The sequence below is a fragment of the Oryza brachyantha genome, chromosome 8 (genome assembly GCF_000231095.2).
Source record: "Oryza brachyantha chromosome 8, ObraRS2, whole genome shotgun sequence".
Classification (NCBI taxonomy): domain Eukaryota; kingdom Viridiplantae; phylum Streptophyta; class Magnoliopsida; order Poales; family Poaceae; genus Oryza; species Oryza brachyantha.
In genome coordinates, this window is record NC_023170.2 from 1,013,630 (window position 1) to 1,036,181 (window position 22,552).

Here is a 22,552-nt window from a genome sequence, read left to right on the forward strand (position 1 = left end):
TTGAGTCCTTTGAAATTGTATCTCGTAAGAAACAGAAGAAGAAAAAAGAGTTGAAAACTATCCTAGCTAAGAGGAAGAGTGATAGAAATAAAGATCAGGCCATACCTGTGCAGAAAAGAACTGAAATGTTGGCCAAGAAGAAGAATTTAGAAGAGCCAGGTAACATTTGTAATTCTTTTGCTATTTTTCAGTCTATTGATTTTGAAACTTTAAATAATATTGCCCTAAATGTTGGTGTATCCCTGGGGTCTTCCCAAAAAGAGATTGACTCAAACATTGATATTATAAAAGCTAAGGAATTAGCACAGGCTAGGGTTGCTGAGTTAGAGTGGAAAAGGAAAAAGAGCTGAATCAAAATGAGAGTTCTGTAGGAAGTTCTAAGGAAGATTTTTTAGAGTTGAATGAAATACACCTATCTGAAAAAGAGGTGTGTGAGCCAAAAAAGAGAGGGGGTGTTAAAACTAAAAGTAGGAAATGATTGTTCTTTTTTGGAATGCTAGAGGTTTAGGTAATAAGGCTAGAAGAGACCAACTAAGGGATTTGATTAGCACCCATAAAGTTGATGTTGTTTGTGTGCAAGAAACAAAGAAGGAGAGCTTTTCTTGTTCTGAGTTTCAACATCTCCAGGGCAACAAGAATTATGATTGGTTTATTAAACCCTCTGTTGGTGCTTCTGGAGGTTTGATTACTGGGATCAATATAGACTACTTTGAGATTTTGGATTCTCACGTTGGCTCTCACTTCATTAGCAGGTCTGTTAGAAATAGAGATGATGGCTTTAAGTGGGATATTTTAAATATCTATGGACCTATAAATGTAGATGATAAATACCCTTTCCTTGGTGATCTATCGAATTTTGTGATAGATAATCAGAACCCTATGATTTTGGGAGGAGATTTTAATATGTACAGATAGAGATGGGAGAAATCTAATGATAACGTTGATGAAAGAGTTGTGAGAATGTTTAACAATTTTATTCATTCTACCTCTTTGAGAGAGATGGAGAGATCTGGGACTACTTTCACTTGGACAAATAAACAAGCTTGCCCTATTCAAATTGTCCTAGATAGAGTTTTGATTTCTTCGGATTGGGAGCTTCATTATCCTCAGGCCTCCTTAGTTACTCTAACTAGGGTAGGCTCTGATCATTCCCCCTTACTTCTGTGTACTGGAGACATGGTTTTGCAGATTCCTAAATAATTTAAGTTTGAATCTAGTTGGACCCTGGTTGACAACTTCCATAATTTAGTAATTCAAAAATTCCCTGATAGAGATGTCTCTTATATCTTAGACTTCTGGCATAAAAAACAGGGGTGCATTAAGAGATTCTTGAAGGGTTGGGGTGCTAATAATGATAGTTAATAGATAATTAATTACTAAGGCCACATTCATTTGGGGTGAGGAGGGTTAGTTATCCGGCGCGAAAAACGTATTAATATATTAGTACATGATTAATTAGTTATTATTATTAAAAAATAAAATAGATTAATATGGTTTTTTTAAATAATTTTCCTATAGAAAATTTTTGTAAAAAAATACACCATTTAGCAATTTGGGAAACGTGCACACGGAAAACTGAGGGGGCTAAGATAACTTATCCCCTCCCCTAGCCGAACGCGGCCTAACTAATTGTATTTGGCCAGTCTATTTATACTGATTATTATCACTATTATCATGAAGCCCATTGATTTATTACAGCTCTTTTAGATTAAATCAGCTGGTTACCATATCAACCATCATGTCAAAGGCTGATCAGTTGATTGAATTTAACTTTGTTTATTCCTTATCGATTGCAGGGTTAACTCTACTGGCACGCCTTGAATTCGAAGATTTAGGACTTACGCTGGAATTAAGCAGATCTCCAAGGCCTACCATCAACAGATACAAAATGACATCTTTAATGGGTGGAATGACGTCATTAGAGATAGTGTAAAGATGCTACTAATAACTTGAAGATAAACATGAATAGAAGAAAGAAATAATTATAACATTTGATCTATTGTATTATTAAGAAAATTTAAATGATCCATCACATTTATTTTATGAACATGTAAATTACTATGTCAATTAGAATATCAAATATTTAAATTTGATGATGTAAGGTCAGATTTTTTTTAAAAATATATCGCTCTTCTCAACATTTTTCACAGTATATTAAAATATATGCTATTATATGAAAAAGAACATATTCCCTCTACCCTAAAATATAAAAATTTATAGGATCCAAATTTTGTACCACGATATAAGCATGCCTGGTTGATTCTCATTATTTCAATCGTTATAGTGATTTTAGAACAAATCAGATGCTTAGAAATAAAATCTAAACAATTGAAAATTCAAAAATAAAGCACTGAAATGACTAAATGGAACACACGTGGATATATACTGGCCGTAAAATGTAGTACGTGCTACCGCGCATAGTAGTTAGTTTTGTTTGTCGTAGAGAGTCTTGAAAATGCCGACGAGCACGCCGACAATGGAGGCGAGGGAAGCAATGGTCATGGTCTTGAAGCCATTATAGAGGAGTTTATTGAGGAAGATCATCACCGGCCTATTCCACCGGTACGCCTCGATCTGCTCCAAGACGGCGAAGTAGCGGCCGTGGAAGCTGAGGTGTTGGCCGATGCGCTTGAAGAACTCCAGCGTCTGCGTGTTGCTGAAGGTGCTGAGCACCACGCGCCGCCCCCGCAGCTGTTGCACGTCCTCCTCCCTGTCCATCAGCATCGCCAGCACCGACAGGTACGAGCTCACCGCGGACCCGTTCACGGCGTTGCCGCCGGCCGCCTCCAGGGCCGCCATGTTCACCAGCCAGCAGGCCGTCACGTCGTTCAGGAACACCGGCGACAGCGACAACTCGCCGCCGCAGAAGCGGCCCTTCCGGACGCTCATGTCCCCGAACCACGCCGCCGCGCTGGCCCTCAGGTTGACGCCGATCTGCGCCAGCTCGACGGCGCTGCTGGACAGCAACGACACGTGGCCCGGCATGTAGTCGATGTGTTCCTGGGGCATGCACCATATCTGGCTCAACCGGAGGAGGTCGAGGAGGTGCGCCGGCTTGCGAGCTTTGTAGATTTGGCCGCCATGGACGCTTCTCTCGAGCGCTTCAGTACTGTTCCGGCACTGCCATGATCCACAGACGGATTGGATCCATGAACAGCAGCCTTCGCCTTCCTCCCTGGGGAAGAAACTGTCGCCCACCTCGGCAACAAAGCCGTCCACGTCCACGTCATGGAACTTCATGAGAGTCTCGAGCACCAGCCATGGGATCTGGTTCTCGAGCAGCATCATGTCCTTGAGGATGCCATACTCCGACGACAGCATCCTGTCTTTGCTGCCAGCCATGAATTGCAGTAGGAAGCAGCCGTCCACCAGCATCATGGTGGCCAAGTCGGCGTCTCTGAAAAACCTGACCTTTTCTTCTTCGGCGTAGCAGCCCCGCACGTCGCCGACGACGGACAGGAGCTCGACGTAGACATCTTCCAGAGAGCGTTTCGACTCCGCCACGAAGCGTCTCGCCGCCGCGAGCTTGACTTCCTCCATGTCCTGCAGGTGAGGCTGGCCATGGTGGTAGGGGCCAATGGCGACGAAGGAAGGCACGGTGTACCGGTCGTCGGGGCCGCCGATCCCTCGGAGGCCTCGAGGGAACACGTGGATCCTGCTGATCTGCCGAGCGGCGGCGTCGAGGATGTCGTCGTCCAGGCCCAGCACCGGTATCTTGTCCATTCTCTCTTGTATACGCTTCAAACTTATATCTATTACCACTGCTTCGCCGGCAGCCATGGCGGCGGCTAAGTGTTATTCCTCACAGATTAATCAAGCCTACCGGTAATTGGCTAATAGATAGATAATTTCAGTTTCTAGCAGCTGGTATTTATAGGTAGCAAGCATGCATGCATGCAGCTAGCTCTAAGATCGAGTGACACGTACGTATAAGGTACATTCGTCTGTCTGTCAGATACTTAGGTTGATGGCTCAAGCATGTCGCTTTGCCTGAGCTTGATCGACAAAACTAATCTTTATACCGATTCTTTTCCTTCTCCACAATCTTTGCCACTGTATGTTCCAAGCTAGGAGCAGCATATATAAGCCTTCTCAACACTCTGTCTCTGCTGCTCGTGTGATCATTCTTACCTTTCATTCTGTCGTGAGTATTTTTCTCATGCTTGAGCAGGTATCAGGAGGTATCACTATTTTCTATGTAAAATTTGAGAGTTTTTTATCATCCTTGAAAAATACCTTAAGGTAACAAAAATTTTAGTACAAAATTTTGGTACCTCAAGTTACCATACTTTTTACACTAAAATATATGGTACCTTGAGGTACCAAAAATTTGTATTAAAATTCTTGATGTCTTGAGGTACTTTTTAAGGATAGTAAAAAAGCCTAAATTTGATACCTCTTGGTATTTTAGATACTAGAATATACCAAATTTTGAGTTTTTTTTACCATTCTTAAAAAGTATCTCAAGGTATCAAGAATTTTAGTACAAAAACTTTTTACCATCATTGAAAAACTAACTCAAAGTACCATCTTTTTAGTGTAAAAAGTATAGTACCTTGAGGTACAAAAAATTTGTACAAAAATTCTTGTTACCTTAAGATACTTTTCAAAGATAATAAAAAACTCTTAGTATAAATTTTTGGTATCTTAAGGTACAATATATATACTTTAAGATATCATACCTTTTACACTAAAAAGTGTGATACCTTGAGATACTTTTTCAAAGATGGTAAAAAAGCTCTCAAATTTTACATAAAAAATAATGGTGTTTTCTGGTATCTTCTCTGGTATCTTTTTAAGAATGGTAAAATCGTTTCTTTGAGTAGATCTACTTCAACAGCTTCAACATGTGCAACCGTTCAAAATATTAAGGTCAATACTATTTTAACTGTCTAAGCTCCATCCAATTTTTAGTTTGGGTAAGCAGGCACTTAAGTCATCTTATAGGGTATTTGGTTCGTCTTAGGCACCGCATGCTGGCTTTTTTTTTTTTTTTTGGCGAAGCGCGCATGCATTCAGCATATTGCAGTCGTTTATTCTAGTACCATTCTTTGCTTTGTTCGTTTGTCGCATGTATGGTGCTCTAGAGCATGTGTAGGGAAGCTTCTCCTAACTACAGTTTTTTCTAAAAATTATTTCTGCCAGAAACTATCCTAAACGGCTCACAGCTTTTAAGAATCTGTAGTTACAAATTCTAAAAAATAAACTAAGAATCCAGAAGCTGGAGAAGCTAAGTTTAGGAGCTTTTCCAGATTCTCAGAAACTGGCTACTAAGCAGTTGCTTCTCAGAATCTAAAGCTTCTCAAACAAACTCTTAATTTTTAGATCAACCGGAGGACGAGATCTCGTCTGGACAAAAGAAGTTACGAGCATGTGATGATAATAATTGGTACCGGATGATACTGATCGTTATTATCTATTGTCAGATGATATCAACTAGTATCAGTATGATTGCTATCTAGTATCATCTAGTACTATTATCTAGTACTATTGACGCTACATGGTGAGGCAATGCGAAGGTGGAGCTTCGGAGGAAGCAGCATGGACGAGAGAGCGCCAAGGCCACAGGGGAGACAATATATTTATTAAAATTACGTAAATCCTACAACATTTGTAGTCCATTTGTTTTGAAAATATGATCATTTCTAATACTATCCATAACAATATGTTCCTGATGGATCACTTTATATTCAAATTGGTTGCTATCTTACCCTCATATATCCTCTCACCTCCATTCATCACATTTTAAGAGGCACCAAAGTTTTCTCTTCTTAACATTAATTTTTGTTAAACAATTTAGAAATATTTATATTCTAGAATAAAGAGGATAGGTAGAAGCAGTCTTGATGGAATATTTTTTTTAAATGTGACTTGCAGAAAGAGCAAATACGATAAGGCAAACCTCCCTACCGTGAATATTTATTCCCTTTGTAGAACCGCCTCGAATTGGACGCACAATGTTTTAAAAAAATTGATGGTGTTTCATCACATAGGAAAGAAATGTTTCATTGTGCACGAAAAAATGTTACAGCTATTAAAGTGGTGAAACACACTCTGAAGCACTTTTAGCTTTATATTATAAAACATTGAGTTTTCATATACTGAAACAACACATCATGTTTATCAAAAGATTAAAAAAAAGTAACATGAAAAAAGTCACTGCAACATTTTGGTTTAACACATTATAACATTAAAAATATCAACTCAAACATAAAAAAATTGCAAAAAAAAGTATCATTTCAAATATAGCTCTTACTGCTCTCCAATGGCTATGAAATAACATCAAAGTACCTATTGAAATATTTCAATCCAACATAAAAAAAAACATCGAAACACATTGGCTGAAACATCCAAATATCTAGCCAAACTTCACTTCGCCTTCACGTTGAGCGTGCATGATACCGCCGATGCCGAAGTGCCATGCCAGTGTGGCGAGCGAGCCACGAGGAGGGCTGGGAGGCTTTTGAATAATTTTGATGTAACACTATAAGAACAAATATATAAATAATTTAAAAAAAATATTTAAAATTCGCTAATGCATATGTGCGTATGCATGCAAGCAGTTGAGGTGAGAGATATAATACCAGGAATGATCCAAATGACATATTTAAAAATAAAAATAATTTGTAAATAAAATTTCTAGATATGTGCTCTTAACTATCTTATAACTATCTTAAAAAAAATAAACTACAACAAAAAGTTTCTAAAATCAACTTCATATTTAAAGTTAAAAAATTAAATTTTAACTTATAAGCATAGCCAGAGGTGGAAGGTAAGGCTAAGTGAGTGGAGACTGATTCAAAAAAAAAAAGTGAGTGGAGACTTGTGTTGGAGTTTTTCTTGAAAAAATTGGCCTTTCTGCTGTTCTTGTAGAAAAAAAAGAATTTAGAAATGTTCCATTTGTTTTGAAAAAAAAGAATTTCTAATACTATCCATAACAATATAACAATATGTTCCTTATCGATCACTTTATATTCAAATTGGTTTCTATCTTACCCTTATATATCCTCTCACCTTCATTCATCATATATTAAGAGGCATCGAAGTTTTTTTACTTAACATTAATTTCTGTTGAACAATTTAGAAATGTTTATATTTTGAAATAAAGAGGATACATTAGAAAAAAAATTATATACGTGATCTCAGCGATCTAAAAGCTAAGACTAAAAAATAAATTACAATAATTTTTTTTCTAAAATCAACCTCAAATTTAAAGTTAAAAGAATTAAATTTAAACATATAAAATGTAACCAGAATTGAAAAGGTAAGGCTGCAAGTGAGTGGAGACTTATGTACGCGAGGTGGTCATGCACTCATGCGGATCATATATGGTTGGTTTTTCTTGGAAAAATTGACCTTCTACCGCTTGCAAAATTCTACTTCCTCTGTTCCATAATATAAGATGTTCCATAATATAAGATGTTTGACTTTTTTGGTTGTACCGTTTAATCATTCGTCTTATTTAAAAATTTAGTATAAATATAAAAAACGATAATTCGTGCTTAAAATTCTTTTGATAATAAAGTAGGTCACAAGCAACTTAAAAGATATTTTCATATTTTTTTAAATAAGATAAATGGTCAAACATTGTAAACAATAATATCAAACATCTTACATTATAAAACGGAGGGAGTACCGCCCTATCATAAGACCGTTAAATGACTGCCCCTTGCTGTCTACCACATCAGATTTCGCATCTAGCTAGTGGACATTTTCTATATTTCGCCTACTAACTGAGTTGGGAGCATAGATCAGATATTTTCAAATGAAAAACTATTTTTAAAAAGATTAATAGAAAAAAAATTAAAAAATGAGATTGGGCATGAATGATATATTAATGTAGGTCTGTATTTCGTTAGTTACTTATAGTCATTTTGAGAGAGTCCTTAGGTTAACCAAAGAATGATTTTCTAGGTAATTAAGGAGAAAATTTAAGAAAATGTCATTGACAAACACTTAATTCTAAGAAATGTCATCGATGGGTTATGTTAGCCTTTCTTCATTAATTGCTAGATAAACAATGTATTTAACGATACAGATGAAAGAAACCCTAACGACGATTGAATTTATCGGACAAAGTCATTTGTATCAAATTTATCAGACAAAGTCATTTGTACATGATATTTCATAGGACTTGTTTCCATCAATATCATTTCTTAGACTTAAACATTTATCGATGACATTTCTTATATTTGCCGCGAGACCTCACCAGCTTAGATGCTATTTTTCTCACTGATATTGATTTCTCATCGGAAATTCAACACGATACCTATCCGGACTCACCTTTCGACGTAAATTTCAGAGATTGGCACGCTGATGCACAAATCGAAAGGTGTGTGTGTGTGTGCATTTTTCATCATTGCAACTGCAATCTATACGGGTAATTAACTTTCTTATTGCAATACCATGTTTAATTAATTGTCCTTCGTCCACGTACCATGCTAATCTTGCTCGATTTACGTATAGCTATGATGCAATTAAGTGTGCTAGCCTGACATTGCACAATACACATCGACGAGGCTCGTACACAGAGAATATATTCAAAATTCGTGTTAAACAAAAATGTTCAGGTACGCGGACTCTTGATATTTAGTTAATAAATTTGAGTTGTATCCGTCTTCTATTCTCACTTTAGCGCATTATTTGTTTTCTTCAAAATTAATAATTACCAAAACTGATATGCACGGGCTTTCTTCCAATCGAATCTTGATTATCAATTTAAACTATTTGTCAACCAGTCACTCTAATTAAGCACGTTGTGTAGGCCCAGTTTGCTTCGGCCCAATATCTGAGGCCCATCAAGAAAGTCTAGTTTTGCCTCCCTCCACCCATCCGTTTTCTCATCCTAAAACCCAAAGCCCACCAACTTGTGCGTGTGCGCGTCCCCGTCGCCGGCGACCACCACCATGTGCGCCGCCGCCGCCACCGCGGGGATCATATCGTCGCCTTCAGCTAGTCCCCTCCACGCGAACACCAGAGCTTCCTTCGTCGTGTCCTTCCCGCGGCGATCCCCTCCCGCAGCCACCCTCCTCTCGGTCTCCTCCGCCGTAGCACCCGCCCCGCCGTCCGCCAACCCGAAGTACCACAACGCGAAGGTGGACGCGGGCGACGAGGAGGTGGACGGGGAGGAGATGCTGCTGCGGTTTAGGCGGGAGGTGGCGCGCGCCGGCGTCATGGAGGAGATCAGGCGGCGGCGGAGGCACGAGGACGCCCGGGACAAGCGCAAGCGCAAGTCCCGCAACGCGGCCCGGAGGTTTCGCCGGAGGTGAGGCCCTCGTCCGTCGCTCCATCGGTCGATTGGTTCTGTGATCCTGCCTTGCTGATAAAATTTGCTGCAGATTAGCTGCGGCCTTCTACTCAGATTCTACTCCGGTTGATGATCCATTCCATGTGATTATACCATTTTAGGCGCTAATTAACCATGCATTTTTTTCCTCAGCGTCATCAGATCACTTTGATCTGTTCTAGTAATTGGCATGATGCACCCAAAAACTATAAGCATAGCTTGTTTGGGCTCCATCTTAGGTCCCTTCGGTATTTTAGTGATTGATTTCACTTATCACACGGATGCGATGATGCCTCTTTAGCGGAATTTCATGTCATTTTAGATTGCTACAATACATTGGGCATATCTGAATGTCATTAGCATTTCAGCGCTCTGAAGCTACTTATTGTTATGCTCTTCTGAATATGGTAATTGGATTGTATCGATCGTCTAGTGAACTGATTGTTAGTATCATTCTTGTCCTTAATGGAAGTAATTGAGGTTAAGAGATTATCCCCTTTTCTTAGCAGGAAATATAGTCCTTGTAAAAGCTGCTATGTTCTTCAGTATCCTCCGACAGTTTTTTTAGTATGTGATGATCATGTTGCTTCTATTCTGTGATTCTGTCCATTGACATATTGGTCCTATTCTCAGTTATGAATTCATTATGGTGACGTGCATTTCCATGTAGGAACAGCTACGAAGTGCCAAATCATTCATCAATTGTACATAAATTACGGTAGTAGCGACGTAGCATACACTTGAAATTACAGTGTGTACGTACTTCTGAAATTGCAGTGCGTACAATGAATGGATCATCCATGATTACTTTGTAATTTGAGAGCATCTCTTGAGGTCATTTTGATTGTTACATGCTATTTTTAATTGGTCCTATCATTTCTACCGCAGGCCTTTCAAGGGTCCATATCCATTTGATGAGGAGCAGGAACCAAAGGAGGGAATCATGGATGATGATAAGCATGACAATTGGGAGCTTCCTGGAGGAGAGCTCCCTTCTTACAGATGAACCAAGAAAAGACACTGATGCTTTTTTGTCTGATGAAGCGTTTCGACGCTTCAACTTCAGTTCTTCTTTCATCGATGATAGCAGCAGCAGTAGTAGAGCAAACCTTACCCAACACACTCCTAGTTGATCTGTGACCAAGATGTAGTGAACCTCCATTCTGGGTGTGAAGTATAGTTGCTAGGTTCGAAAATACGTAGTCTGAATATCTGATTCATCTGTTGTGTGTTAATCTCCAACTTGCTTCAGGTGCCTTGTTTTCTGTCTGCTTAACTTAGCTCGTGACTTGCAAACTGCACTGCAGTGATATATGTTACTCGTACTTTTTTTTTTCACATTATAAGATATTTAAGCCCTCACTAGATTCATATACTAATGAATTTAAATACACGTATAAAACACTTACATTCTCTCAAACCTTTATGAAATTTGGTCGGCCTACTTTGGCTGGCCCGGCAAAAAAAACATGTATAAAACATATCTATTAATCCATAGAATTAATAAATCTAAGTATGGCTGAAACATTATATAGGGGTCATTGTTCCATTTTTTCAAGGAAAAAACCAACATCATACTTACAAAACAAAAAATAAGTTGTAAATAGAACTTGCAAACAAAAAATACGTTGTAAATAGAACTTCTATATGTGTATTCTTAACGATATAAAAGCAAACAGTAGAAAATAAAATACGATTTAAAATCTTAAATTTAACTTCAAATTTAAGGTTAAAAAATTAAATTTTGGCTTATAAAGATAAGTGAAACACTAACGACAAGACTGAATAAACGACGATGCTGATGATGTGGAAGGGAGGGAGTGCATATTACATTAAGTACAGGGCTTATTCTTTTCTTGGACTATGATAGCTAATGGGCCAGATTCAGTGACCCCAAAGTTTGGTAGGATTTGGGGCTCTTTGGCAATCACTTGTTGTTGGCCCTCGAAAACTCTACATTGCAAATCTGTGTGGATAAGTACTGCAAATAATTGAGATTTTGATCGTAATCTTCTTGTACTAACTGTTAAACTGTGCAGTGCACGCGTGTGATGGACAGGTCTTAGCCAGAACGACATGGAGAAAACGATAAAAGAAGAGGGAAGGAGAATGAAGAGGAAAGCTCGTGGCCCTCCTCCCCATATGCATGCCATCTCGCCACGCGGATTCTGGCATTATTAGGCAACTCAAATCATTGTGGCTTTGATCATTCTTCTCAGTTCTTCTGTTATGTGTTTTTTTTGTTGAGTTGGCAAATACACAGTTGGTCACTAGTTTTCTTGCAGAAAGGTCGACTGCTCCAGCACAGCAACAGAAAGCGAAGATTGCTTCTGGTTCTGGAATTAGTGTCAGCAACGTAGCATCCGACACCACCTGTATTTCTTCTTCTTCTCTTTCTTCTTTTTTTTTATGTTGTCAATCATGATCCACATCCATCTTTCGCTTCTGCTTATACTTCTAAGCTAAAAACTAAATTTTCAACCTTAAATTTAGAGTTAATTTTAAGTGTTTTTTCACCAAAGCGTATTTTTTATCATTAACTTTTAGATCATTAAGAATACATATATAAAAATTTTATTTCAAAATTATTTTTCGTTTGCAAATATACCGAACAGCTCTATCATCTTTTTGTTTTTGTTTTTTGCTTTTGTTCTGCTATTATGTGTTTGCAGCAAAGAAATACTTCTTTTTCATAAAACATATCAAAATGGCTTCAGAATTATTGCGAGATTGCCAGGTAATTATGTAATCCTAGGAAGGTGCCTGCAGGGTAGTGGAACGACTTAAATGTGCTTTGCACAGTTGCATTTGCATGGCATGAGTGCGACCCATGATGACGTGCTTGGTCAGCTGGTGTTGGATGGTGAGTTCACAACCGACAGCAGCTGAAGAAACTACAAAAAAATAAATAAATAAATTGCTGTTGATGTTTCCTTTGATTGCCCAACAATTCCTAGTCAACGTATTCGGCCAGCTGATAAACGAGAAACTTTTATATGATTAATGCATTTTTTGCCAGGAACTCGATGAATTGCATTGCATGGCAGTGACCTAGTGATCAAATGTTCAGTGAGACAGGGACCAATTGTACAGGAACAGGTATGTACAAATAGTACAGCAACTGGTTATGGATCCAGCTGCCCTGCATCTAAATCTGAAGCTACATCTCATCTCATCCCTCCAATATGCAGTGAGCACAATGCAATTCACAGCTACTAGCAAGTACACTGGATTAAAAGGATCCAACCAATTCAGGGTGCAAAGTGGAGGATTTTGCTCCCCATGCCAGAGAGACAAGCAAAGGTGTGCCAGCCTATTACCTGCCAGATATTCAGGCACTGTTGTCCAATGCATGAAGATTTCAAGGTCCAACTTAGCAACAGCATTATCATAGCAGCTCACATGTCTCCATACATGCACTGTCCTTATAGTATACATATGGGCATTATACTATTTATTATACTATTATACATTTATACTGATAAGAGTACCAAAATGCCAAATCGCCGGCCAGATGTGTATACTTTATTCTTGCAGTACTTTTCAGTTTTATTGAGGTATCTTCAGATGGCAACATCCCCAGAAGGCACCAAACCAATCCACAACACTTGCCCGCTTAAGTATTGTTGTCCATAGCTTTTCTTCTTGATTAGTACAGCAAAACTGACATTAGGAACAAGGGCCGATTTGTGGGTTAGAGGATAGGAAATTAAAAAGTCCATGTCTGATTTAACTATGTGGAAGAAAGCCTGTCCTGATAAATTTATGGATACTAGTAAAATAGAAGATCTGGGACCTTCGAGGCACACAAGGACATCCTGTCAAGGAACTTTAGATAATTAAGTAATAAAAGGAAGGGAGTACAATAAGTTAAAGAGGAAAATAAGACCTAGGATTTATCCAGTGAGAGTGCTTGTATGTGCCAGGTTAAGCTAACCTACTAACTATGAAAGTTCAGTAATGGAAGATGGTTTGAGAGAGTGACCTGGATGTTGATCCAATCTCTTCAGATACTCCCCCCCCCCCCCCCCCCCCCTTTTAGTGAAAATAACCGGTGTGACATAACAGGAATACACTCCCAAAGCTACTACATATAAAGATGCTAGAGATAAAGTAGTTATGATGTAAATATAAAGTGAAAAAATGAAAAAAAAAAGCAGGTAGCATAGATTACCCGAGTATGATTTTTCCCTGAAAAGCCAAATATGCTTCCAGGACCACATCAAAGGAAGGTGTACCATCCTTGTCTGCGTCACAAACGGCCAGTTAACCAGCTCGTGGTTACTGAACTCACTTGTAGCTTTCTTCATAAGGACTTTTTTGTATTTGCCAGATAGGTGAATAACTGAACAGGCACTGTGATTTCAGTTGTGTTGGCCATAAGGCAACAGAAAATAAAACCAAGCATAGTAACTGAAGAGAAAAGTGAAAGCAAGTAACTGATTGTATGATTGTTTCTTCCCCAAGAAAACTTACAGTGAATTGTGCTACCTATCTGTATCTACAAAAGAATCATTTCCCTCTTAGATATGTAACAAAAAAATGATGATTCTAAATGAACTAAGAAAAGGAAGACCTTAAAAATCTAAAAATATACCAAAGAGCAAATAGCTCTTCTACCTAATTTCCTTTTGGCTCCTTTTCCTGTCTGTCTCCATGTCAGTTATTGTGGTGCCGTGCTGTGCATGATCAAATGAAGTGTTTACCAATCTACCATGGAAGATTTCCAGAGTGTGGATCTGCAAAAGTGTTCTGAACAAAATCTTTCAAACCGGTATCATATACTTCACAGAAACGTTTTGGCCAATCCTTCGGTTCAACCGGTTTGGTCCCAAGCCCAGGAGCCCTGTCCCTGGATCCAACATTCTCCTCGTCCTGCCAATCAGCAACATATGTCGCAACACGTCCGGAGAACTTATCCTTGAACACCTCCCATACTTGGTATTTATAGTGGTTGATCAACATCATACCCTGACCAATGTTCACATACTTCATCCCTTCCTTCAGATGGAAGTGGTGCACAACATTGATCAGGGATGGGTTCAATGCGTCTGGCCTGACAATTGACTTGTGGCGTTCAGGTGCAGCCAGCCGACATGTGTAGCCTGTTGTAACACCTTTCTTCGGAATTTTAGTCCGGCCTGATGGACCAAAACTATGGCATGCAGTCCTGAGCTCACCAATCCGTGGCTTGGTTGAGTAATTTCGTATGACATCTTGTAGTGTTCTGTTGCCAGGGAAGTGCAGGAACTCATCGATGTCAATGAACCCCACCCACTCACAACTCTCTCGAGCCCTGAGTGCACAATGTGCAAATCCAGCCTCCTGAGATTTCATCCATGGCCATAAGTGGCGTGTCACATTGTACATGGATGGATCCATAGTGCTGAGGACTTCCTCAATGCCATCGTCGCTGTTGTTGTCATAGATGAACCACCGCTGCACACCAATATGTGAGTGATAGATGATCCATTCCCGGATGAAACGAGCTTGGTTGCGAAGCATGGTGCAGACACACATTGAGTGTGCCTTTTGTCTCCGATGCCTGTTATACCGAGGAAGTGGCTCAGGTTGTGCAATTGAAGGAAGTGTAGAGCTTCCCCGGCCCTTAGTCCTGATGGAGACCAACATAGGCTTTTCATCATTATTTCTGCTGCTTTTTCCACCAGTAGTCATCCTGAGGTACCGGCGAATGCGAACTGGTGTCACACACCGGAATATCTCCTGGGCAGCAGAAACCACTGGGGAAGTGACAACAAGCTTTGGCTTCGAAAAATCTCGGCCGAAGACACACTCATACCGTGATGGCACACCTAGACGACCCGGACGGAGGTTCATCCCCTTGGCAAACACCACGGTGGAGTTGTCCCGGCTGTCAATAAGTGCAGTGTACACAAGCCGATCCCATTGCAACGGCGCCACCGGAGCCGACTGCGCCAGTGACAGGGATACAGCAACTCTGGCTGGTCCGGCAGGACAATGAACAAGGCTGGGTCCATCCGGCAAGGCGGCAACAGACAGGGGCAGACGACGCAGCTGTGAGGAGTTGACAGGGGAGTACAGGCACTCAAATTGCCCTGAAGACGGCAGCAATGAGCCATCTCTGAGCATCAGGAGAACATGGTCCGGCAAGGCAATTGCGTGCTGGATATGAACAGAAGGCAACACGGTGTCGACACTGACGACGCCAGCTTGCTGCGCACCGCGCTCGGAGGACACGGCGTTCAGGGTGGCCGACGGCCATGCCGTCTTGAGCACAGGTCGGAAGGATGCTGCACCAGGGAACAACAAGAACATGGGATTAGGTTAGCACAGCGCATTTTCTCCATAAAGAAAAGAGCCAAACGGATTCAGCATGCCTGAATTCAGATTACATCAACATAAACGTTCTTCATGTGACAAGATAAGCCTTTTCTATTCCCAGAACTCACAGTATCAATCAGTCAAACAGCAGTAGCAACACTAGTATTAGTAATTTAGTAAACTCGCTGGCCAACGTAACAATCCAGAAATCGTGGACTAGGCAAGAAACAAATCAAATGAGAAAAAAAAAAACACAAATTTTGAGACCCCTCAGATCTGCCATACAATTGCAACCCCACAGAGGAAAAAGGGTACTTTTTCTTCGCCACCTCCCAACAGCAAACACCATGCGCATACCAGAAACAAATCTAAAAATGCAGACTTTTCCTCAAATCATTCGCGTGAGTACAATTGAATTGATCCAAAACCGCGCCTCCGACCACAAGATTTCCATGAGAGTATCATTCCACTGGCCTACCTAAACCCAACCAAGATCCAATTTACCGCACGCGGCGGCAGCCAACCAACGGCGGCGCCGCCGTGCCGAGAAGAGACCAAGGGTTGGAGGAGAAGGAAAATCAGTCTCACCTCCAATGACGTGCGCAGCGCCGAAGACGACCGCGCCGGCGCAGAGGAACGCGAAGAACGCCGCGAACAGCCGCCGCTGCGTCCCCGCCGGCGCCCGCTGCCCCCTCGCACAACTCCCGCCGCCGGCGCCGGCGCCACCTCCACTACTGCCTTTGCTACCAAGCCTGCTCAGCTTCCTCTCCTTCGCAGCCAACGCCATCTCCGGCACCGCCACCACCACTCCAGCAGCTCCAACTCAGATCGATCCACGAGCACCAGCCAACTCCACAGCCCGCACCATTTACTACAGCTCCTCGTCGGCGGCGGCGGCGGCGGCGAGCATTGGAGCCGTCACGCCTCTCTCTCTCTCTCTCTCTCTCTCTCTCTCTCTCTCTCTCTCTCTCTCTCCCTCCTCAGTCTTCTCTCTCCGCCGCGGCTGCCGTAAATGGCGAGGTGGCCGCCGAATCCGAAGCGGTGGTTGCGCTGCGCGACGCCGACGCCGAGGTGGGAGCGAATGGGAAGCCTCCCACGCCGCAGCGGCGCCGTTTATACCGCCCTCGCACGCGGCTGCAGGTGGGCCAGGGCGCTCCTGCCTTGTCCCCACATGTCAGTGACCCAACCACGCGGCCGCGGCTGGCAATGACAGGTGGGGACGGCCTGTCAGTGGGACGTACTGGCGTGTGGACTGTGTCCAACGGCACGGAGGCGAGTCGGTTAGACGGTTATTTTCGGAGCGGTGTGAGAATGACATGTGGGGCCAGATAGGTGGGGTCGTTACGTCAGTTGGTTGGCCTGGGTGTGTGTTGGTGCCAATTGTTTTTTTTTTGCTTTCAACAGCAATTATTGGGGTGCACATGGGGCAAGGTATCTAATTCTGCCTATTGATTAGGGAATTTTTATTAGGGAATAAATTTATTGGTATAGTATTTTCCATAAGAAACAGGTGTTCTATCTTTCAAAAAAAAAAGAAACAGGTGTTCTTTTCATTTCCATCTTCTTTTATTTGAGGAAAATAGCTAATTAATAGGGAGAAAACAAATAGAAAATGAATAGATGTTATTGCACTGGAAAAGGATGCTTTTCACAGCTTCATTTGCCAGCAGATGACACGTTTAAACAGTGTAAACTCATTGCTAATTCAGAAAAAGTTCGTGTAACTCTTAAGGCTTGGGTATATTTAGGTACTTTCTTTATCAATCAAGATTCCCGATCATTTTCATAATTATATATTTCCTTAAAGGAAACGATAATCGAATCATATTTGGTTGGCTAATAGCGTTTGGACGATGAGAGCTTCTGCGTGTTGAAGTTGGTGGTCACGAAAATGCTTTGCTTAGGGCTGCGTTCGAAGCAGCGGGTTGTAAAATCCAATTAGCCACACAGAAAACGATAAATATAATTGATATATGATTAATTAAGTATTACTCATTAAAAACTTTAAAAATATATTTATTTGATCTTCTAAAACTATTTTTATATAGAAATTTTTTGCACGAAATATATCATCTAGTAATTTGAAAAGCAGGCTAATGGAAACCGAGTAATATAGGCTGGTTCGACCGCAGCCTAGGACCATCAAGGTCCTACTTGGACAAAATGTTTTGTCACATCCACACTAGCATGTGATGCCTTGTTCATTTTTGTCTCTAGAAGTCAAAAGAAAACAATGGACTGTGAACTTAGTTGAGTTCGAATCAATTGAAAGAATTATACTTACCATAGCTCAATTTGTTTTTCTTTCTTTTGGAAAACATCGTTTTGACAAGTATCTGCATACTGATGAAATGAAAAAAAAATGTACCTGTTGAATTTTGTCAGTGATTGCCATGGATCATATAACAGAAGTATTTGTAACCGTTTTCCAATAAAATTTCTAGACAAACTGAGTGTTTGCATCATCAATATGCATTGTGGGCTTCCTTGGCATTTGTTTGTCAATTGTCAGTACCAGCCCCTTTTTGTTACTAATTGTATATTTATTATCCTCATTATCTAAAAAAAAGCATATTTAGTATTCTGTACAGAAGTTCCATCAAAGATTTTACCATAATACAGCATTCTACATTTGACAGTAGTAGTTAGTTTGGTAGTTTGCAAAAATAAATGCCCTTAGGGTTGATCAAGGAATCCATAGCTAAAAGGAACCTATATACCTCAAAGCAAAGTCAAATGTGGTCCTTTAAAGGGTCCTCACATTAAACCCTGCTTTAACCTTTGTTGGAGGTTGGCTAAGGGTAAGTATTAAGTAATTACAACTTGCATTGTACTGTGTTTGTATGAGTGATGCTACCCAAATACACTGCAGCAATCCAATGTGGAGCCCTTGCCAAAAGGTTAATTATAAAAAAAGGAACACTGTCCTGGTAATACTTTATTAACTGTACTGTTGTTCCTACAACTAGTTTACCTTTTGTACTCTACAACACACATGGGGTGTGGGACTTTAAGCTACTTCTCAGCTAATCTGAACTCTCAAGAAGCATATAAATTTTACAGATCCGGATAATCTGATGCTAGTACTACGTTTCTGTCAGTGTGTTGGTGTCCGTATTAATTAAATGGCATTAAAATCTCAAGGAAGAAACTACTCTACTGGTTTAGGTTTTAATAGAGAAACAGATACTAGCAACTTAAAGACATGTGAGCAATCGAAATGCAGCATACCTGATTCATTGTAGGAAGCACAAGTATATCAAATGCAAATGCAGTATGTTTCTGATCTGGTCAGAGTTTGTTAGAAAGTGTAGCTACTTTCAGCACTTCCTTTTCTGAACATGCACAACTCATGATGGGATAGAGAACATTGCATGGAGCAGAGCATGAACTTCAGATTGAACTGGCCTATAAAATGGCCACCCCATAAGGCTGAAATGTCGCAACCGATAACATATAGTTTAGCTCTGAAGGTAAGAGTTGCAGGAAACTGAACTTTTTCTTGTCAATGACAATTTCAGGAGTTCAGTTTTCTCCAACATCTTATCTTCGGTGCATTAATCTGACTGCAAATATGTAGAGTGGTAGCTTGGCTAGGCATCACAATTCACAACCAAAATTTCTGGCAGTTGAATTTGAGGTTTGGATGGGACCAAATCTTACTGCAGACTTGCAGATTAAGACAAGATTTGGTTTCCTCCAATATCTCATGTTCAGTTATCAGACAGTGAATGGTGCAATCAGTAATCTTTAACTTGTGGATAGAACAACCTTGGAGGCTGAATGTGAGAGTTGGATGAGACCAAATCATGAGCTACAGATCCTGCCATGGCACAAGATTTGGTTTCCTCCAATATCTCATCTTCATCTGTCCAGGATGCAACACGAAATTTGTTTTTGAGGGCTATAGCATAACTGGTACTTGCAGCATTTTCTGTACTTCTTTCAAATAAACAAGTAGATTTATTCTGATTCTTGACCATCTTCCGAAAACAACTATCACATTTTGCTGAACCATAGGTTTCTTTTGGTCGATAGGTGGCAGCAACCTGCAGGCCGCAGCTGCCATTTGCTTAAATTTAGTTTTTTTTTAGTTTAACTCCATGATAAATGTACATAAAACTATCCCTTTTCCATCAAATACTGGGCTCACAGACTTTGATTCGATACAATTGCTAATTGCATCGAAGCAATGCTCATTTCCAAATTTCCTGAAGCTAATCAGAGATAAATAAGCATTGCATTTTACAGTTTTTCAGCAATCTCACAGTGAACCATACTATACAGTCAATCAAATCCATTCCTTCAGGCGAAGGGGAGAGTGGGGCTACCTTGCAGAGGTCACCGGCGACGTGGAAGATGAAGTGCGCGGGCTGCGCGGATCTCGAGGCCTATGAAGCTTCGCGGGAGACGGAGTCAGGGTCAATGGCGCACCGCCGCCGCCGGTGATGACTTGACCGGAGACGATGGCGATGGTATTTCGCTGGTAAAAACGAACCTGCACGCTATGTTTATTCCCCATCAATCGTGTCCATAGATTAACGGCAGATCGCTCCGAATGGTTGCAATCCAAATCTTTGGAAGGATTTGTACTTAAATACTCCACAGTTTCCATGTTATGAGATTTTTTTCCTATCTAGATACATTTGTAAATCAATATATATATATGTTTTATAAATGTATTTAGTTTCATTGCTAACATTTGTATCAATCTAAAGAAAATCTTATAATATTAAACAGAGTTATGGAGGTAATGTGGTGTCGGTGATTTTTTTTATACACGTTTAACCATTCGTCTTATTCAAATAATTTACATATATATATGTAAAAAAATATAAGTTATAATTAAAATCTAGCTAGTAATAGATTCAATTACAACAAAATCAATGAATAATATGAATGTTCAAACACGTACGAAAAGTTAACAACGTAGAATTCTCCCATTCTTTTTTTTCATTGGTTTTGGGATAATATGGACGCAATACATTATGGACATAAAGATAAAAAAATATGCTTGCAGTCAGAAGATTTCTCGGAGGTGTATGTGAAAAATAGCTCTCTCACTACGGTATTTTTCTTTTCTTTTTTTTTTTTGGAATGCCCCGCTCGATCTGATCCGTACAACAAAGATCATGTAAACGGATAAATGATAATACAGAATACTTCAGAGGGTTATGTGGGAAACAGGATACATCTACCGCTGGGGACAAGCTACAGTAGAGAATGTTGGTCACATCAACCCTTTTATCGTAAATTTAGAGTCAATTTTAAGGTTTTTAATTAAAGTTTATTTTATTCATAAATTGATTTTTTTTTATGAATACGATGTTTGAATTTTTTTTATGAAAAAACCAAACAATCACCCCTATGTTTTCTAATCAACCCATTCTAAAATATCAGTATTTTAAAATTTTAAATCACAGGATAAGATTTATATCATTTATATCAATAGTTGTACAACCAATCGGGTATTTGAAAAAAGAATCTAGTATAAGATGTTTAAAATTTAATCAATGAAGTAATTAAAAGAGAATCTTCTAACTAAATCTTAGTGTGAGTATTTGCTAAATAATCTAAAAACATTTATATTTTGGAAATTACTGACATAGGGACTACTTGTTATGCTATCATGTTGCACTGATGTTCTGTTGCTTCTAATGAGATGGCAGACTATGGGTTGGGGCAGAGAGATTTAGTACTGAAAATTTTCTACCTAGGAAAAGGCTCAGAGCCAACATGTTAGCAGATTTGATACTTTCAGCCCGTCTTTAGGGTTATATTAAGAATAAACAAAATGTCTTATTAATGATAAAAAAGTATTTCTAGGTAAAACTTTTATATACATCATATCAGTGATCTAAAAGCAAATGCTAAAAAATAAACAACGATAAAAAACTCTAAATTAACTATAAATTTAATTTCTAAAAATCAAATCTTAGCCTATAAACAAAAGCATAAACAAAAAGATAAGACCAATTACTGTACTGGAATGTTCATTAGTAAATGAAAAGCAGTTGAGGTCCTTGAGGACCATTCATAAGGTATTTATGAGATTCTTAAGATTAATGAAAAATGCAGTGGTTCTACTGGAGAATCAAATACTACCAAATAGCAACGCAATACATGTGAACAGTCGAAATGCAGGCATGCAGCACACCCTATTCATGACCCATTAAACTTCTGGTTTGTAGGGCACTCCCCAAAAAAGGGCTGATTTATAGTACGCACGAGAATATCAAATCCAAGTGCACACCACAGTATTTTTTAGTGTCAAGAGTTTGTTAGAAAGCAGAACTACTTTAAGAACCTTTCTTTTCTGAACATGCACAGCTCGTGCTGGAGAACATTGGATGTAATAGAGCACGAGCTTTAGATTGAACTGATCTATAAAATGGCAGGTCTGTAAGGCTGGAACATTGCAACCAAAAACATGTGATTTTTGCACTGAAGGTAAGAGTTGTAGGAAACTGAACTCTTTCCTGTCAATTTGTTAGTAAGAGTTTCAGGAGTTCAGTTTTCTCCAACATCTTATCTTCTCGCTGTCTTAAGTGGTAGTGACTACAAAGATTTGAAGTGATAGCTTGGGTAGGCAACACAGCTAAAATATTTGGCAGTTGAATTTGAGATTTGGATGGGACCAAATCTTACTACAGAATTTTAGAGTAAGGCGAGATTTGGTTTCCTCCAATATCTCATGTTCAGTTGTCAGACAGTGAATTGTTGCAATTAGTGAGCTTTAACTAGTTGGTAGAACAACCTTGGAGGCTGGATGTGAGAGCTGGATGGTACCAAATCTAACATCCTGTTATTGTACAAGATTTGGTTCCCTCCAGTATCTCATCTTCAACTGTCCAAGATTTGGTTCCCTCCAGTATATCATCATTGATACTCGCAAAAATTTTCTGTTAAGCACTTAATTAATTAGTGAAATCTTGAAGCTAGTGGCTTTGGGTATATTATCGG

The 22,552-nt window shown here is 39.7% G+C and overlaps 3 protein-coding genes across 3 annotated transcripts; 1 reads left to right on the forward strand and 2 right to left on the reverse strand.

Annotated features, from left to right (window-relative positions):
* Positions 1-2,424: 2,424 nt before the first annotated feature.
* LOC102700822 (UPF0481 protein At3g47200-like) lies at positions 2,425-3,723 on the reverse strand. The gene has a single exon (XM_040526705.1). The coding sequence runs from the start codon at positions 3,721-3,723 to the stop codon at positions 2,425-2,427; it is 1,299 nt and encodes a 432-aa protein (XP_040382639.1).
* A 5,128-nt stretch (positions 3,724-8,851) lies between these two features.
* On the forward strand, positions 8,852-10,651 carry LOC102699329 (30S ribosomal protein S21, chloroplastic-like). Its single transcript, XM_006659013.2, has 2 exons — positions 8,852-9,265; positions 10,175-10,651. Exons 1-2 carry the CDS (start codon positions 8,907-8,909, stop codon positions 10,290-10,292), a joined length of 477 nt encoding a protein of 158 aa, XP_006659076.1. The 5' UTR covers positions 8,852-8,906; the 3' UTR covers positions 10,293-10,651.
* Positions 10,652-13,712: 3,061 nt separating this feature from the next.
* LOC102701098 (glycosyltransferase family 92 protein Os08g0121900) lies at positions 13,713-16,657 on the reverse strand. Its single transcript, XM_006659721.3, has 2 exons — positions 16,178-16,657; positions 13,713-15,558 (listed from the first exon to the last, which is right to left on the reverse strand). The coding sequence occupies exons 1-2, from the start codon at positions 16,374-16,376 to the stop codon at positions 13,997-13,999; spliced, it is 1,761 nt and encodes a 586-aa protein (XP_006659784.3). The 5' UTR covers positions 16,377-16,657; the 3' UTR covers positions 13,713-13,996.
* Between the last annotated feature and the right edge of the window lie 5,895 nt (positions 16,658-22,552).

What these genes read in the sequence shown, in the direction of transcription:
- LOC102700822 (XM_040526705.1), bottom strand. Translation starts at nt 3,723, where the DNA reads ATGGACAAGATACCGGTGCTGGGCCTGGACGACGACATCCTCGACGCC.
- LOC102699329 (XM_006659013.2), top strand. Translation starts at nt 8,907, where the DNA reads ATGTGCGCCGCCGCCGCCACCGCGGGGATCATATCGTCGCCTTCAGCT. An exon ending in GCCCGGAGGTTTCGCCGGAG is followed by an intron (nt 9,266 to 10,174) that starts GTGAGGCCCTCG and finishes TTTCTACCGCAG; the next exon opens with GCCTTTCAAGGGTCCATATC.
- LOC102701098 (XM_006659721.3), bottom strand. Translation starts at nt 16,376, where the DNA reads ATGGCGTTGGCTGCGAAGGAGAGGAAGCTGAGCAGGCTTGGTAGCAAA. An exon ending in CGCTGCGCACGTCATTGGAG is followed by an intron (nt 15,559 to 16,177) that starts GTGAGACTGATT and finishes TCCCTGGTGCAG; the next exon opens with CATCCTTCCGACCTGTGCTC.